Source organism: Mustela putorius, unplaced genomic scaffold (genome assembly GCF_011764305.1).
Source record: "Mustela putorius furo isolate JIRA1106 unplaced genomic scaffold, ASM1176430v1.1 tig00000407_pilon_pilon_pilon, whole genome shotgun sequence".
Taxonomy (NCBI): Eukaryota; Metazoa; Chordata; class Mammalia; order Carnivora; family Mustelidae; genus Mustela; species Mustela putorius.
In genome coordinates, this window is record NW_025421373.1 from 17,029,059 (window position 1) to 17,048,609 (window position 19,551).

A 19,551-nucleotide genomic window follows, 5' to 3' on the forward strand; every position below is an offset into this window, starting at 1 on the left:
CTCCTCCCGGCCCCATTTTGCTCAGCTTGGGAAATCAGTCTCCAGCTCTGAAACCCAGTTCAAATCTCTGTGAACCTCTCTTCTTGTGCAAAAAAAGCTGTGTTGTTCTCTCCCTCCTTGATTCTCCCACTTACCACACCATCTGTGATTATTTGCTCACATGTCTGTTTTTCCTACAAAGCTGGGATCTGCTTTGAATTCTCTCATGCAGCATCTGCACATAGAAGCTACTCAGTAATTGCTTGGGAGTGAAGAATGAATATTCCCTTGCAATTATTTAATGGATTTAGAACATGGAGGATTGCCATGTATTTAGGGGATAGGCATGCTCTGATAACCTTTCAGAACTCTGTGCTAGCATACAAGGAAATTCAAAGGCAAAGCTGACACTGACTGTTTTCTGTGGACGTTTATAGCCAACAAAAGAAAAGGAAAACACATATAAATAAACATTAGCAACAAAGCTGTCAGTATGAACGAACGCGAGAAGAGCTGGTAGAATTGCCCCCAGTAAAGGTATGGACGATTACAGCTCAGTCCATCAATGTTTAATATTTTCTGGAGATGAGTTGGAGCCTCGTTTTTTTAAAGGAGTGATAGAAAAGAAGAAAACACTTTGCAAATCTGAGGTGTGGCACATGCAAATTTACAGAAGCAGAAAGACTCATTCTCTGCAAGCACTGTAAAACTAAAAAACAAACAGGAGAGAGTTGTTGGGAACAAATGTAAAGTGACAGGGGTGAAATGGGGGAACAGTTTGCTGGAGAACCTTGGAGGCACAGTGAAGAAACACAGATTTGATGTGATGGGCTATAGAGAGCCTCTCAGTTTGAGTGAGGAGTAAGTTTAGGAAAACACTGGTGTTTGCTTATGGCAAATCTTGGAATTTGATGCATTTTCTGAAAAAATGAAAGTAGCTAGAATATGTATTGTGTAATTATAGATAGGCAATTTATAGCAAGAGTTAGTTTCTAATCTAATCCAATTAGAATGCTAAAATTAACCAAAGACAGAAACCACAGTCTGCATTAGCTCCCTGTGGAATAAATTTCCTTATTAATGCTGCGTTGTTAAACATACTTTGTATATAAACCTATCTCTGAGCTAACATAAAAATCTAATATTGATTGCTAGAAGAGCAGCTCAATGTTCCGTACACCCTATTTATCTGAAATTGCTATAGACATATATGAAGATCAGAACCATAAGCCCTCTTCCTGCTTCAAGATAGATTTAGTTAATTATGGTATATCTAAAATCTACACATGGAGGATTGAGGGGACAGGAGATGGGGATACAAAATAAAATATCTTATGTGTGTATTCCAAAGCCATAGTTATTATACAAGCATTATGCATTTCCCACACATTTTTTTACATTGCTCATGAAGAATTCACACTTTATGTGACACTGAATCCAACAAAAAAATAACCATTACAGAGAAGCATTTCTCATTTCAATTATGTTTCTGAAATCTCAAATAATATCAAGGGCTATCCCTCTTTGATGAAATGACTGACATCAGCAGCTGAGGGATTTAAGGTTCCTAGAACTTTTCACCTTTGCTAACTGAATAATCTCCCATATAGTACCCTCTTAATCTACCTTTTATCTCTTCAGGGCTTGCCATGGTCCCAAATTGTTACTAAGATTCTATTTTTATTTCCAGGGATTTCCTCACTGTTTCTTTTAGGTCAGAGAATAGGTTTCCCCCTGTGATAGGTAACAAAATAACACTCCAGCTTGAGTTACTCTTTACTTGAAATACAACATGAAGAACAATGATGAATTAAGGGAATGATTCCCCCCCCCCCCAACCAAAATACAAAAATGGGAAAGATACACTTTGGTTTTCTGGAGATTACAGGAAAAGGAATGTCTTGGCCTGATTTATCCAAATTGCTACAGATTTTCACCTAACCTGGCAATACATATATTTTCAGGATAGAATCAGAGAGTTCTATTTTTTTGCATCTGAAAGCCATTGATCTTAGAAAATTGCCTTGTGAAAATAACTTCTCTCCTGATTCTTTAATACCAGTGTTTCATAAATTAGTTGGCCTAATCACCTCTTTCCGTCTACATTAGCCACTACATTCAATTTTAGTAATGACAGTAACATAAGGACTAAATGTTAAAGTTTCTGTATTTCATTCACAATATTTCTCTAATTTATTTGGCTTTGGCACTTCTTGTTGTTTTTCAGTTGAACTAATTCAGACCGAAAAAAAAAAAAAAAGTATCATTGAAGATGGAAGCAGTTTCCTATAGAAGGCAGCCACTTTCCTTGGGAATGATTCATTTAGAACAGTGGCAGCTTCCAGACTTCACACATTACTTCCCCAAATTTGCTGAATTTAGCATTAGCCAGCTTGGTACTAAAACACTCAGAACTCAAAGACATGTGGGTGAACTCACATCTTCCTCTGCGGTCTTATTCCAAATGTTCACAGAGCAAAGTCTTCTGGCTTATTTGTTGTATTTTCTATAAGTAAACACATCCTGGTGGGCATTTGTAAAACTCAGGTAGAGATTTGCCAGTTTGGAACCATTCAAGTTCCTCTGTGCTTTCTGTGTGAATCATATAGGTGATGAAATAATGAATTTGTATTAAATTCTGGATTAATTATTACAGTTTCTTCCCCATTTAACAATATTACTAGCAGACATTAAATATCCATGATATATGCAATTTTACACAGGGATATCATATAAAAAAGAAAACATTCTTCACTTAAATGAGCTTGTGGTTCATTTATCATCAAGGTCATTTATTTATAAGCAAGATCTTGCCAACTCACAACTCTAGCTTCAGTGGGTTTGGTTACCAAATTTCTGTGAGGGCATACTAAATTGCATTTTATAGTAATGATGGCAGTGAGCCGATGATCCTGAATTATATCACGGCATCTCTGAAAAACCATCATGTTTCCCAGATCTAGGTGACTGTAACTGCTGCCAGGAACCAGAGGGCAGTAGTGTAAGAAGTGTCCTCTCCTATGACCGCATGGCCTGCCACTTTATCTGATAGGATACCATCTGTTCCCCCTGCTGCCGTTCTCTAGGGTAATTGGGTTAAAACTACAAGACATTGAAAAATAGTCACATTGCCCACTGTATTTTTAACTGCCTGGCTATTTATATCAATAACTTTTCTTTTTACAGACTATTTAAAAAAAAATTGTGACGTTTTAAGGGGTTCATGTTCAATTCTTACATTGCATAGACACAATCTTTGTTCAGAAAAGCTTCCTTTAATTTCTAAATATGGTGGAATATACAGAATATTAAGAGTGTATTAAGAGCAGTCGAGTGTATGTTATAGTGAGAAGCTATATAGTTCCGTGGTTAGGAGCATTTGGTCTGAAGTCAGATCGCCAAGATTAGAATCCCAGCTCCAGTTTTCACTAACTCTGTAAATCTGGGCAAGCTACCAGAATTATTAGGAAAATGAATGAATCATGTAAGGAATAGAATATATTATTTGACACATAATAAGCCCTCAATAAATATTAACTATTATTATCAATAATCACCTTGGCTTGATATTAATCTCAAGGCAGTATAATAAAGTTTAAGAACCAAACATTTACTACATTTTAGGTGGAATGTGCTCTATAGAGACATATTACAAAATGAATCCAATCTCTCAAATGTGCTTCATTCGATTTTGAATATAATCCATATCCATATTTTAAGAATGATCCATTTTTATGCCTTTCAGCAGTATCTTACGCAGTGTTTTATTATTGCATGTCATTTCCTGAAATCCTGTGAACTAAAATGTCATTGACAAGCACACACAAAACACTGCTAGAGTCTCACAGAAAGCAGAGCTAATGTTCTGAGCTAAGAAGTTCCATTTTAAGACTTGTTTAAACCTAAATTCTAAAATATAATTCTTCCTAAAAATTTCAAAAAGCATTTCTGCAGTGGTAAAGCAATAATTAATCTATTGCCAATATACTGTTTTCATTAGTCCAGTTCTGACACTATAAGCCTCTTTGATCCTCATTTTTAGGCAACAATAAAATTCAGGTTATAATTAACTTAAAAAAGTAGACTTAGAAGGAAAATAAAGTCAAAAAGGTTATGAAGCAGTCTCTGGAATTCGGGACATAAACCCCTTTGCTCAGTGATGATACATTTAACTCAGATCTTTTGAAACTCCAGTTGGCTGAGCCCTTTCCGGTCCTACCCACACTGTAAGAACAACAGATGCCCTCTTCAGCAAAATATTGGCCAGATTCATTATATTTATTCATTGCACTATTTGTGTTTTCTATGTAATAATTTCCCTCCTGAGTATGCTATTTTTCAGTGTTTTGAAATGAATTAATAGGGAGAAATTACAAGAAATAATTACAGGCAGAGCATAACACTGGGCAAAATTATTATGCTAAAATCGGTCTTTACATATACAACTAGAAATACTTTTTAAAAGTCTGTTTTCTACAAATGCAAGTTCTCTGAAATTTTAATATTAGAGGAAACATAAACCAGATTATCTCATAGAACTAGTGATACAAACCAGATTAGCAATCAGAGCCTACACATCTATGTCAAAGATGGCAATTGATATATTCATATTAAATCAAAAGAAACTTCCTATGGTAGAAGAGGGATTCCATTGATTAGGATAAACATTTGTTGATTAAAGTGGATTTGTTTTTAAAAAGAAACTTAATTGGCATAAAAAAATTGTTTTACGATGACTACTTTTTCAGCTGATTCAAATCCAGTATGACCGTATCTTTGAAGATACAAATATATCACTCATGCACCAAAAGGAATAAATAGAATTTGTCTTCTTGAATTTCATAAAACTCATTAAACATAGCACAGGTGTTCATCTTAAAAGTTATAGTTAACAATCTCATGCTATAGTGGTTTTAAAAAAGTAAAAGATATGTCTTACCTCTTCCCACTGATGTATGTATCTAATTAATCTTGAAAGTCGTAACAAACGCAAGAGACTGAGAATTTTTGTAAACCTCACAATGCGAAGTGCCCTTGCCGTCTTGTAAACTTCTGAATCCATTCCTTTTTCTACAATGAGGAAGATATAATCCACTGGGATTGATGAGATGAAGTCAACCACAAACCAGCTTTTTAAATAATTCATCTTGATCACTTTAGGGTCCAGGATGATTTCAGAACTGTCTTCATTGACAGTACCAGTCCTAAAATTCATTATCAGGTCCAAAAGGAAAACTGTATCTGAAGCCACATTGAAAATAATCCATGGTGTTGTTGTTTGTTCTGTAAAGAATGTGATTCCAACTGGTATGATGACCAGGTTTCCAACCATCATTATAAGCATTATTAAATCCCAATAAAACCTACAACAAATAAAAAAAATCAGATTTTAAGACACAGACAATAACCATTCTTCCCCCATCTTAAAAAAAAAAAAAAAATTACTGACTTATGGTTTAAATAAATGAGTAAAATAACAAAGTGTTTGCTTTTATAATGAAGGTAACTCCTTCAAGTTATAAATTTAAATCTAAATAAAATTAATATATTTCTAAAGCAAATCATTGTGTTTACAGAATTCTAAAAATTATTTGATATAAAGTGTTACTGAAATAAGCTCAAGAAGACACATCCCCCATTTATCCAGTAAAAAAAAACAAAGACAACCTCCTCCATGTTAATATGTAATACAGACTGAAATAAAGGAGATGTATCAGACCAGCAGATTTACACCAAAAAAAAAAAAAAAGTGAAGATTCTTTAGAGATGCTTTGAAGTACTTTATATGTCAATTACCCATCAATCATCAATTAAAATAAAGAGTAAAATACTAAAAATATTGGTACTAAAAATATTGGTACTATAAATTATCTCTAAGAGTACAGATTAGGCCAATCATAAATTGCAGGCTAGCCCATGGCCTCATAGCACTCCAAATATTTATGCTTTCTTCTTTTTTAGTTTGAAGTGAGAAAACTAATTTTGTTCTGAGGCTAAAAATAACTGAACAGACCACTCTAAATTTTAAACTAGAATCTATCCAAAATTGTATCACTGTTTCATTGAACAGCTACTTCAAATATATTCCCACTGTTTTCCCAAATAATTCTTTTTTTTTTAAGATTTTATTTATTTTTTGATAGACAGCAAGAAAGGGAATACAAACAGGGGGAGTGGGAGAGGGAGAAGCAGGCTTCCTGTTGAGCAGGGAGTCCAATGCTGGGCTCCATCCAATGACCTGAGCTGAAAGTAGACACTTAATGGACTGAGGCACCCAATGCCCCAATGATGTAAATTTCTATGACAGAAATTTCTGTTAACCAAGATCTCTTTATTTAACATTACTTCCTCTACTTAGACCAACTGGGGTACAATTTGCATAATCCTTTCAAAATTACTATCATCCCTGGTTATGAATGACTTGGGATAAAACTAGTTGCATAAGAAAGAACTATAATAGGCCTTCTCTCTCCTTGTCTCCACCCTCCCAGGATTATGTAAAAAGCAAATGTTTCTCATTTTGAAGATTTCACCAGTCTTTGTGTCAAAACGTACCTACACAGTTATGCACACGTATACAAATACCCATGTCAATCATACATCATGCACTGTCAATTTCAATAACATATTTTCTCTTTTCTTCCCCTCCTCTTTTAATGGAAATACACAATGTGCCATTTAATACGCCAAGGGCAGAGGAGGGATGTAGAGGAGATGCAATATTGTAATAGCTATTTCACAGAAAGTGACATCATTAAACTATAAAAATGGAACCATGTGTGCCCTGAGGATTTTCACTTTTCTGGACACTCTTATCAGTTTCTTCTGTGAGCTCATCTCTCTGCCCTCCACTTGAAGGATGTCGTTCCCCTGGGTGACACACATAGTCCTTTTTACTTCTATTCTACACATGTTCTTTGAGCACTATCATACACTCATCCACATATTTATGATTAATTCATAACCGATGACTCCAAAAGCTCCACCTCTGGTCCATTCCTGCCTAACCTCCTAATCAGCAGCCTATTGAATCTAGCCCCAAGCAAATCTCACACTCACGTCACAGCAGGCATATGCTCAAACTCATCATCTCCCTTCTTGTATAGATTTCTCACATATTCCCTATGCCAGGGAATGGAACAACTCTATACTTTATTTGCAAGCCAGAAACCCTGGAGCAATCCTAGAAAACTCCTGGCCTTAAATCTACTCAATCTCACATTCAGATCAGTCACCAAGACTGTTTGGTTCCAACACCTACGTGTGAGTTGTATTCATCCATTTGCCCTTTACAATTCCCACTGCAACTATCTTCAACTAGAAATTCTTACCAGCTGCTTAATTTGGAGACAAGTTATTTAAATTCTCCAATCCTAAATTTTTTCGTCTGTAAAATGAAGATTATTATGGAACCAAATGTGTAGAGTTTTACAGATTAAATAAAATAATATATGCAAATCATATATCCTAGCATATAACAATCGTGGCCCACAATGCTGGTGGCCTACTTAGTATTCATTTACCTTCCCATACCAAAAGAAAAACAATTCTGCAGTGACAGCCAGAAGCCCATTGAAAAAATACTCACTTTTACAGATATCCTTACATTTCTCTCATTAAGACACAAGATATTTTTAAAGAAAAGATATATCCTGTCCCTCTTACTCAAAAGAAATGAAGAGGATAAAGTGGCATTTATTCATTCTTGGAGCAATAATTTTTAGCACACCATAGCTTTTTATTAGTGGTACTTAATATGGTCTGAAGCCATCAGAAATCTCATTATCAATATAAAGCTCCATTAAATCTTATAATTTCCTTTTAAAGTATCGCTGACTCTCTTTTACAGACATAAACACAGATCTTGTTATAGACTTTGCATAATATAACACTTTCTGCAGTTAACATGGATTCATTCCTTATCTAGCCAAGGAAAATACAGTTGTCACCCACTCTCAAAGTATGATATAACTTCTGTTTTTTAAGCAAAGAATATGTTCCTGAAAATTGACCTCATGAGACTCTCTTGCCTACCTGCCCACAAGTTTCTTTTCTTGACTCTTTGCTCTGAAAATGTCTCTTGAATACTGAAGCTCACTCTTTCTTAATTTTTAATATCTAAGTCTTATACATGTTAATATGGAATAGTCTTTCCTATTCATTCCTCTTTCTATGCCCAGTTATCTAGTTTGGGCAGAACTAGTTCTTGCTTTAGAATAGCTCAAGTCTCCTGTCTATGGAATCTGACCAATTTTTACCCATCAGTCCCAGAGTGCTGTGTTACCTAACACATAACTTGCCAGGTCAACAAACGTCTATGACTCTCTTAATTAAGTAAAAATAACTCAGCCTGATTTTCAAGGCATTTTATAATATAGCCTTTTCCTCCCTTCTCAGCCTCTTCTTAACCACTGTATGTAAGAATATCACATCTTAAGCTAGAGAGAACTTACTCTTACCTTGCCGTCATGCTCACCTAGGTAATTGTATAGGAAATAGTTTCTTCCAGTCTATTTATTCATTTTCCTATTAGTACTCTACCTACCCTTCAAGCCTTGTTCAAGTACTGAGTTTCTTAGTGTTGTTGTTTTTTTTTAGTCACCCCCAGAGCAATATATACTTTCAGCATGCTTCTTATTTTATTTTTCCTCTTGTTACTAATTATCTATTTTTGATTCCTCCATCATTCCTGGATTTATATTCTTCTTATAAAATTTTTATTAAGCTTTTAATTTCAATTCCAGTATAGTTAACATATAATGTTATATCAGTTTCAGGTGTACAATATAGCGATTCAATAATTCTATACAGTACTCATGGATATAAGTTCTTTGAAGTTCAAAACTGTACTTTTATATTGTGTTTAGCATTTACAGTAACGTAAACAATATCTAGGATAACAAATGTTAAGAAGATGTATTAATTAAACTTTTAATGGAAACACACACTTCAGTGGGTATTTTTAAAGAAATCCTGTTTAATAAGATGATGAGTCATTAATGCAGTAAATAATTTCTTAACTTATCCTTTATATAAGGATTTTATCTGGATTTTTCTAATTGAGGGTTTTGATAACATAGAAGACAATGTAACAAATTAAAAAGGAAACAGAGATTAGGAATACGTTCTGAGGTTAAAGAGCCAGAAAATGAAGCAGTTTTGGACTTGACACTTGGTTTCACATATTATAAAATCCACCTTCTTCTATTCATCCTGCCTTACAGAGACAATATTTGTATAAGTCTTGGTTGGTCTTTAAAGGCAGACTAGTGTTCAAATCTCAGTTCCACTAGCTGTATGGGATTGGGCAAGGTATTTAACTGCCATGAAATTCAATTTTCTTCTACTACTCTGAGTTTCTCTGCAGGAAAACTTCAGGCAATTATGTATGCAAAGAGTAGTGTACAGAACCTGTTATACAGAAAGTTTCTCTGAAAAACCAGGAAAGCAAGGACGCTTGGGTGGCTCAGTCAGTTAAGCTGCTGCCTTTGACTTAGGTCATGATCCCAGGGTCCTGGGATCAAGTCTTACATTGGGCTCTTTGCTCAGCAGGGAGCCTGCTTCTCACTCTGCCTGCTTGTGCGCGCTCGCGCGCTCTCTCTCTCTCACACACACAAATAAATAAATAAATAAAATCTTAACAACAACCAAAAAGAAAAAAAAAAACAGGAAAGCAGAGAGGGCACTCACTAAGAAGCAAGTCTTGACAATTACAGTAATTATCAAAGCATTTTTGCCTTATACTGAAAGTGGATGAAATAGACAAAATAAAATAGCCTTTCAATTATAATTAATGTATCACTAATAACTATACTTTTTAACTACTAATAAAATAATTACTTTTCTTGACAAATTTTTTTTAATGTTAAGAATCCATTTCCCCCCATGAGTTTTTAGAAGAGAAAAAATAGCATTGTAAAGATTGGTCCATGATATTAAACTCCGAGGAACTGAAAATTCAATTTTGCCTCTTTCTTTCTTTCCACCCACTTGCGTACCTCTAAGGCTTGTGGTAAACAAGACAGCCCCCACTGACCTAACAAGAGTTCCCATGATCCTTCAGGTTTCCTACCTCCCTATAATAGCTGCACTAGTTGAAATAATCTGATGCCATATATTTCTAACTTAGAGCCTTAAATTTAAAAACTGCCATGTTTCGCTACTAGAGGTGCTTGCTGTTAAATCTGTCTGTCTAAATATTGAATGAAATATTCTCTTCTTCCCCTTTACGATGAAATATTTTTGTTAAGTGGAATGGAAGAAAGAACTTCTGGTTAAATCCTTGAAATGATGCCAGATTTACACGTGGCCACAATTTTACCTACAGTTGAAGTCAAATTACGTGACAAACCTGTCTGTCCTATTATTCACTTAAGACTTGCTGCTAAAAATTATGTTTTTAGATATGAACCATAAGTTGGGCATGTTTGTAAACAAAATTACTTCTCAATCTATATAAGTAAGTAAACAAATGTCCAGTGGATTTACTTTTTATTAAACACAGTCCTTGCAATTATTTTTCAAATTTTGTGTAAGCTGATTTAATTTTCTAAAGTCCAAGAGCTTGACTATTAGATACACATCTTTTCTTTTAATTGAGTATAGCTGACACAGAACGTTACATTAGTTTTAGGCATACAACACAGTGATTTGACAAGTCTCTCTGTTCTGCTACGTTCACCACAAGCACAGCTACCAGTGGCATTATACAATGCTAGCATAATACCACTGACTACACTCCCTAAACTGTAGCTTTTATCCCTGTGACTCACTCATCCCATAACTAGAAGCCTGTAACTCCCACTGCCCTTCACCCATTCTTGGGCACGAATTTGTTGGAAAATAAAGTGTCTTCTCGTAAATGCTGTGCCCTCTTCATAGTACGTCAGTGTCAATTCACAGCATCAAATCTCAAGCAGCCAATAACTGAACTCCGCTCGGAGGGCTTCTCAGACATCCTTTGTGACTTACAAACCTCACTATCTACAGACTACTCAGCTTGGGGCTGATGTTTTATAGGACTTATGGATGCCTTTTCTAAGCTTTGCAAAGAAGTTTTCTTGATCAGGTCTGTTACCTATCTTAATGTCTTAATGTCCTACAAGGCCATATTTATTATTCACGGGCAGTGTGGAGTGAAGGTATCAGAAAACACAGACAATTCAAATATAGGCAATTTGAAGTGAAAATACACTAATTTTCTTACTACAGTAAAACCTTGCTAAGATCCTAATTGTAGGAACTTTAGCCTAAGTTACAGATAAAACTAAGTTAAACCATATTTGAAGACATTTAGAGTTTTTGTTTTTTGTTTTGTTTTGTTTTTAAAGATTTTATTTATTTATTTGACAGAGAGAGATGACAAGCAGGCAGAGAGGCAGGCAGAGAGAGAGGAGGAAGCAGGCTCCCTGCTGAGCAGAGAGCCCGATGCAGGGCTCGATCCCAGGACCCTGAGATCATGACCTGAGCTGAAGGCAGCAGCTTAACCCACTGAGCCACCCAGGTGCCCCAATTTAGAGGTTTTTAAGTAAACATAGCAATTTACCCAATGAAAACATGAGATGGGTAGAAGTTATATTACATGTTAACTAACCTTATTGATTAAAATGAGCTAATGGGATGCAAATTTAACTCCTACGAAGGTAAGATCTATATAAGATCTATATAGATCTATATAAGATCTATACCACTTATATATAGATCTTATATAGATCTCTTATATAGATCTTAAGATAGATCTATAGATCTATATATAGATCTATATATATAGATATAGAAGATATAGATCTATAGATCTATCTTAAGATCTATATAAGATCTATATAAGATCTATACCACTCCAGGCAAAAGCAACTATGTTTTTCTGCCTCCCCGTTCTTCTGCAATTTTACTTCATTGTGTGTTCATCTTCTCAGGGTCAACATCAATGGCCTTATATTGGTCCATTTACTCTCATTTACAGCATCTACAACTTTGACTATTCACTCCCCCTACTTGAAACTCTCTCAAACCTTTGGTTTCTATGATTCCCCATTTTCATAATGCCTCACTCATATTTATTATTAACAGAAATTTATTTTCCTCCACCTTTATCTAACTCCTCTTCTTCCTCCATTACAGTAGACATTTCTACGTAATCATCTCACGTAGCTTGTCAGCCTTCCATTACTCTCTCCTTCGGTCACATCAACTCCCAAACGCTAATATATGAACATAATATGTCAACGTAACTAAAATGTTAATATAAGTCATTCTCAAATCTATCACTAGCCTTAACCTCTGTGACAGAGTTATGCATTTCTAACTACACTCACTCGTTAGTCCCAATAGAAGAGTCATCTCAACAAGGTTAAATCCAAACCAATTAACCTTATGGCCCAAAAATAATTCTCCTGATATTTTTATTTTTATTTATTATAACACAGCATAGCATAGCAGCTGCTGCTGCTTCTGCTGTTGCTGCTTCTTCCTCTTCTTCTTTTCATTGTTTCTTTCTTTCAGCCAACCACTAGGCATAAAATTTAAAAATTATCCCTGACTATTCCATCAGCCCAGTTCTGACATTTGATCATTTGCCCAGCCTTACATTTTTTCTAATACAATACCTTTCATATTCAGCTTTTTATTTTGTTCCATTGCCAACATTCTTTATGAAGTTTTTATTATATCATTATTCTGCTTACTAATTTTCCTGTTTCTACCTGCCCTAGTAAATTACTTTCTATTTATATCCAGACTTTTCCTATTGCTTGCAAAATGAGATGTAATCATTCAACATCTCTAGCGTGTCCCAATTCTATATCTTGAAGCTTATCTTTTTTTGTACATACATGGTCCTCAGCTAATTTTAAAAATACTGTTTTCCAGACTCTTTGTGTTTTCCACTGCCAAAAAAATGCCTGGGATTTCCTTCTCCCAAAACCCAAAAATCAACTTCTATATTTCCCTCTGTGACCGCAATAGCCAAATTAAATGCTAGTATTCTCTTTTATTCAGTCCAGAGCCCAGCTGGGGTTCATCTCCCTGCCTCTAACTCTTATCTTAATTTCTCCATGCAATATTTTCAGCATTTGAGAGCACCTCCTATTGAACGGTATTTTACCAAAATATGGTGTCAATAATAATTTGATATACCATTTAATAACAGTGTCTGAAAATATTGCTCTTGCATTTATTTCTAGCAAAAGTAAATGCCAATCTTCTCTATACTTAAATTGCTTAACAAATAGTATATATTTCCGATTTCCCAGTGATCAAATCCAAATTAATCATATTTATGTTAAGGAGAAATTATTACACATTATAAGATTTTAATTAAAGTAAATGACCATTTGTTCCTTTAGATGATTTAGAATTAAATTTGTGTAAGCCTTTTGTATTTATCTGTGAGTGGTAGAATTATGATGCATATTTAATTTTTTAATTTTTTAAATTTTTTATGATGCATATTTTTTAACTATTCTAATTTTCTTGTTTTAGACAACAGGAAGAAAGACGTCATTCAGGGTATTTTCATTATGTCATTCAAATTTACTTCACAGAAGGCCACAACTTTCATTCTACTGAATCAAAACAGCTGTTTACTCCTAATTGACACACATGAAATATCATTTCCGCAAATCTATACAGCTTTAATTAAAAGGTAAAGAATGGGAAAGAACTCCCTGAAGATTAAGTAGTTCTATGCTGCAGTTTTCTATCTTTATGGTGACATAGATTTTCCATAAAACAAAAATTCTTAATTTTAAAAGGTGAGTATAAAATCTATAAGACAGCTCCTACTGCTTCACTTTAAAAAGTCCAATCTAATACTATTCCTTCACTTCCTAGCATTTTTATTTGATTTACCATAAAGTGATTTTTTAAATTTTTTATTCTCCACTATGACTCTCAGCACTTCATTCCTTTAAGGAAAGCACAAGTACTGTCTATGGTCACATTAACCAAAATGTGTTCTAGCGCCATTCATTCTAGTTTGGATTCATTAAATTGACATCCATTTTTTAAATTACTTTATTTTTGTTTTATTTTTATTTTATTTTAACTATTTCCAAAGACAGACTAAAAGAAACTCCATATTAGCATCTTACCAATAGATAATCCTATGACACAGACATTGACACAGACACTTTTATTTTGAAGCTCAATTCAATGAGATCATAGGAGACTCTTATGCACAGAGAACAAACTGGAATGATGGAGGGAGGGGAGCAGGGGATGGGCTAGATGGGTGGTGATGGGTTTTAAGGAGGGCAGGTGCTGTGATGAGTATGGGGTATTATTATATGTAAGAGATGGATCACTGAATTCTACTCCTGAAACCAATACTGCACTATATGTTAACTAATTAGAATTGAAGTAAAAATTTGTAGAGAAAAAAGGAGAAAAAAGAATAAATACAATAAATACAAAGTAATTGCAAAAAATAAGAAAAATAACTATCAGCTTCTAAGGGCTTTCCATTTGCTGATATACTTTCATCCCTCCACTGTGCAATTTAAAAAAAAAAGGAAATGAGTGAGTGAATTGTTCCCTGTCTAAATACATACCTAACTTAAGGTTAATTCAAACTGGAGGTTTTAATTTCAGAATAATTCTTCCCTCGTTACTACCACAATCTTCCCACCACCCTGCTTGTGTTCTCTAATTGTCCACTTTATCTTTCTTGTCACTGATAAATAGGTCACTTCCTTATGTTTCTTGTCACTCTGCAAATCCCAACAAGCCCTTATCTTCTTTGTTCACCCCTAAGCTGCCAAAGCCACATTTGCATTATTGCTTCAGCTTGAGGGTATGATGGAAGGTTCAAAATCAATATCAAAGCACATTACTGTGTGCCCAAGTATGCAAAATGTTTACATTTTATGGAAGTTTTTGAGTGTGTTCAAGATCCTGATTTCTGCATATAATAATTTAGCTCATTGAGTATTAAAAAGGAAAGCAACATCAGGACAATAAAGTATAAGTAACATTTACAATAGGTGTTTTGTAAACATTGTCTCATCTGATACTTATAACAATCAAAGGGGTTGGCAGCATTATCTAAATTTAAGAGGAAACTGAAACTCATCCAACTAAGAAACATTCTAAATTTTGCAGGGAAGAAGTGAGTACAACTGCTTTTGAACCCATGACCAATTTTCATGCTTATATTCCTTCCGCCATATTCAATCCTTAAATAAACGCATCAAGGATTTAAGAGCAATATTAAAATAAAACTTTCCCACACTTAGTAGCACAGTAGGGCAGCATAGCCATACTTGGCACCCGCCCTTATCAGTTGCCTATCTGAAATGAAAACAAAATTATTTTCACAAGGGAAATTCCAAGCTCTTAAGGGGAGTAAACCACAGGGCTACAGGTATGGCTCAGTGGCTGGTCTTTGGTTTCTTTGCCTTTCAACCTAGACACCATTGGGACTTTATTTATATTCCCAGAGAATAAACATGATAGTTCATCTACCTCTATTCCCCCACATAGCCAAATATTTCCACCAGGCAGTGAGAGAGGACCCCAATGAGGACATGTTCCGGAAGGCAGCCAGATGAAGATGACCTGCAGGGCCCCCAGCAAAAATCAGCAAGGAAGGGAGCAGAGGCCAGGTAAAGGCACTGACTCTAGGCCTCCATGGGCCAAGGACAGGCCCCAGTGGGGCCAGGGCAAGCTGGGATGCAGAGGAACTGCCTGGGACCACAGGTGAGGCCAAACACAGCCACCTAAGAAAGTGGTCTGAGGCCAAGCCAAGCACCAGATGGAATGCCCCAAATTGGGGCTCACAAGTCTGCCTTGAACTTCCACTGGACCTCCAGGTGCAGCCCTGGATTTCCTTTCAAAAAGGGGCCATTCTCCAACCTTCCAGTGTGGTAAATGACTGATTTTCCAAACAACAGAGAGATAGATAGATAGATAAAGGAATTACAAAATTGCCTATTTCAAAGGTGATTTCTGAATTCTTTCTGCCTTGGCCTGGAAAGATCTCACTAGTGTATAAAAGAAAGTCAATTCAGATGCTCTAACGGCAAAAAAGCATTTGGAAAGCAAAAGTCAAATTTAGTACCAAATATTTTCTTCAGATGGTTACATTATAATAATTCCAACAAATATGCATTGGCTACCATCTACATAGTCGGTATTGTCCTAAGCACTTTGAGAAATGCAAACATAAATTATATACAAATTCTGACCTCCAGAACTTCTAACTTAATAGGAATACGAAACTTAATAGGAAAACGAAAACTTGCACTTAAGATAGGAGAAAGTTTAAGACATGTTCATAAATAATATATTGCACATACTCTGAGTTTCCAAAAGAGGAAAAAACTGGCCAACCATTTTAAAAAGTACTATTATTAAAGAAGTTCAAACAACAGCATTTGCTGAGAAGGTCCTGAGGTTGTATTTTATTCATAGGACAATTTATGAACAAACACATGCTGCTTCCTAGGCTTGTCATGAAGCATACAAAGAGAATTAGACAAAGCCCAGTCCTCAAGAAAAGAAGGTCTAGGAAAGATAAACAATAGTATTTTCTAAAATATTGTAAGTTTGGGGCACCTGGGTGGCTCAGTGGGTTAAAGCCTCTGCCTTCGGCTCAGGTCATGATCTCAGGGTCCTGGGATTGAGCTCCACATCTGGCTCTCTGCTCAGCAGGGAGCCTGCTTCCTTTCCTCTCTCTCTGCCTGCCTCTCTGCCTACTTGTGATCTCTGTCTGTCAAATGAATACATAAAACCTTTAAAAATAAAATAAAATATTGTAAGTTCTATGAGAGACCTATAAAAAGAGCAATCCTAGGGCATACCAAGGAAAGAGATCAAGTTTTCCTTGAGGGAAAGACAGAAGAACTGGGCAAGATTTCAGAGTCAGTACTTTATTTATACAACTACAGAAACTTGAGTTGGTGTGCACAATGACATCTATATGTTCTGGGTACGAAAGCTGTGCCAGTGTCTGGGCTACCATTAGGAAGACCAAGAGAAACAGACACAAGGTACAGTTAAAGGGATTAAATACCATGAAAACTATCAGGTCTGGTGGTGTATTTACATTTTCAGTCAAAGCTTTAGCTCTTATGATATCAAACAAATCTAAGGCTACATCAAGTACTTTCTCTTCATATATTTTGAAAAACTTTGTTTTCCCATGACCAAGGACAGCCAAGAATGTAATCAAATAAAAGCTCAATTAAAAGCAGTACATTCTGCTTATAGTTATAAATTTCACAGTACCATATTTTCTTCAAAATACCCTTATGAATAATCAAGATCTACTTATTCATTTTAACAATGTTTGAGGTTGAAAATTATTCATGTCCATGAATTTTAGGTTCTACATGGATAACAGAAATACTACTTCCATTTAGTTTATGAGTTTTTTCCCCCTAAAACAATGCTAAAGATGTTATTTCACCCTTGAATTACGTTGAGGTTTTCACCCACGGCAGCTGCGTGTTACCTGAGGAGAAGGATGGGTGACGTGTCAAGGAAGAACGTGTTTCTCCCAGGAGCATATGTTCCCAGGTCTGTAACAAGTATCAAGGGTGTGTGGGCAGAATAACATTTACCGTGGGATACTTAAGAATTGAGGACCAAATTTCTTCAACTGTCTGGGTAATTCATACAAACACCTGGGTGTATTTTAAGCAGAACTGCCAGCGTGAGAACTTTTCAGTCCCCTACACATGAACTGAATGAATACTCCACTTCAGTCCCCATATATGGATGTTTCTAAACAGCTGTAACTAGAAATATGTTTGGCATCTCTTCTTTCATCCCTCCCCTCTTCATTCGATGACATTCATTAAATTTTTTTTTTCTTTAACAGACAGTATAACCACAACAGGATGTTGCTCCACAGATAACTGAATCCCATTAATCGGTGGGAGTTATATGAGTTTTTTCATGCAGCCCCATACCCTGTAGGATATTTTAAAACTACCTATAAATTTATTAAGTGCTGTGAGAGGTTTTTGTGATTTGTGCATTTCAGTTCATTTTTAAAAGATGTGGCTTCCAACTTCAGGTTAAGTGACAGGTTGTGGTTTAGCTTCTTCAATAGCTAAGAAAAGCAAAATAACAAAAACAGAACATTTGGGAAGACATAAAATTTCCAAGTTTTCCTGGTACCAGAGAGATAACTGGAGTGGGGAGGGAGGACTCAAGAACTGATCTTACATATGTGTCAAAGACAGCAATTCTCAAAATAATTATTTAGCTGTGTTTTGAGATTATTAACTCAAAGGTCATTATTTCAAAAAACAAAACAAAACACTGTGTTATATAATAACAAAAGATTACAAGAGAAGTATCAACCTATAAAATATGTTCATGAGAATTAAATCATGCCGAAACTGCTGGCAATTTGAAATCGATGTAAACGTCTTAATTTACATTCCTACGCAATCGTTCTGACCTTTTCTCTGGCTAATTCTCAACCAGCTCATGGAGGGTTAGCCAGGCTGATCTAATTAGTTGTCCTTTGTGCCGCCTTGTCTTAATTCCTGCACAACTGCTCGGGGCAAGTGCTTGGAATACACTTCATTCCTTTCTCCTCTTTCCCTTCTTCACCCTCTAGCACAACCCTAAAGTCTCTAAGCCACAGTCATTTCTCTTTTTCCTCTAAACCAGATGGGCACTTGAACCTTAGGCTGTATTAACCCTAATCCAGGGGCAAGCACGAGCATCTCCAGAATATCTTTCTGGGTGAGGGCAAATTGGCAATGTGGAAAAGGGATTTAGGATTTGAGTAAAACTTTTTTCCTTAGCCAGCATACTGCTTTTGCTTCGAGTTGTAACTGTTGCTCAATAAAAAAATAACAACATATCCTAAAGACACTTAGTCACACTTCATACGAGATTGCAAAAAATATCTGGGCGGGCACAAGCTCTCACAAGCCTTCTCTTGGTATCTACAGAAGGCAATGACGACACCTTATTGAGGAATGAAGAAATAACGTCCACACTCGGCCTAGTGCCCTAGTCATACAGTTCCTAAGTACCTTGGCTTTTCCTTCATGCAGATGTACACACACACATACAAATGCTTTGTATTTTTATTTGTATGCGGACAATTTTTCCAAGGCCTATTTCTCCAACTACAGTGGACGTACTGTAGTCAGGAATCACATGTATTCTACTTTTCGTTATATCCCCATCATCTAATAATGTCCACGACTACAGTGAACTCTCTAGATAACTGATGAATAAATGAATGCATGAACACTCAAGACTTTGAGAAACAAAGGCAATGTCTTATAATTTCAGTATATAAGTATCTATCTCTTGAATATTTCAGTTTTGGAGACCTCAATATCACAAAAATGTGGACAAGTGAGATGTCCCGCAAAGAAGAGGGGGGGAAAGATGATTAAAGAAATAGAAAATCCAACTTCTGAGAAAAGATTTTTAAAAACTGAATACATAAAACTTAACTAGATTAAAACTCTGAAGAAATGTGAACAGATTCCGCACATTCTTGTAAATAAATAAGGACTCAGTTATAGCCAGTATAGTTAGGGGGTAGAGGAAGAGCCATGCGACCCATAGTGGCTAGTCTTATAAACCCCAACCACTTTC

General features: G+C 35.5%; 1 protein-coding gene across 1 annotated transcript in view; it reads right to left on the reverse strand.

The window, feature by feature from the left end:
* The window catches only part of HCN1 (hyperpolarization activated cyclic nucleotide gated potassium channel 1), a 392,857-nt gene that overhangs the window by 337,677 nt on the left and 35,629 nt on the right, over positions 1–19,551 (reverse strand). The window contains exon 2 of the mRNA XM_004737910.3: positions 4,919–5,342. Within this exon, the coding sequence (XP_004737967.2) occupies positions 4,919–5,342 (424 nt within the window). The remainder of the gene's footprint in view (positions 1–4,918; positions 5,343–19,551) is intronic.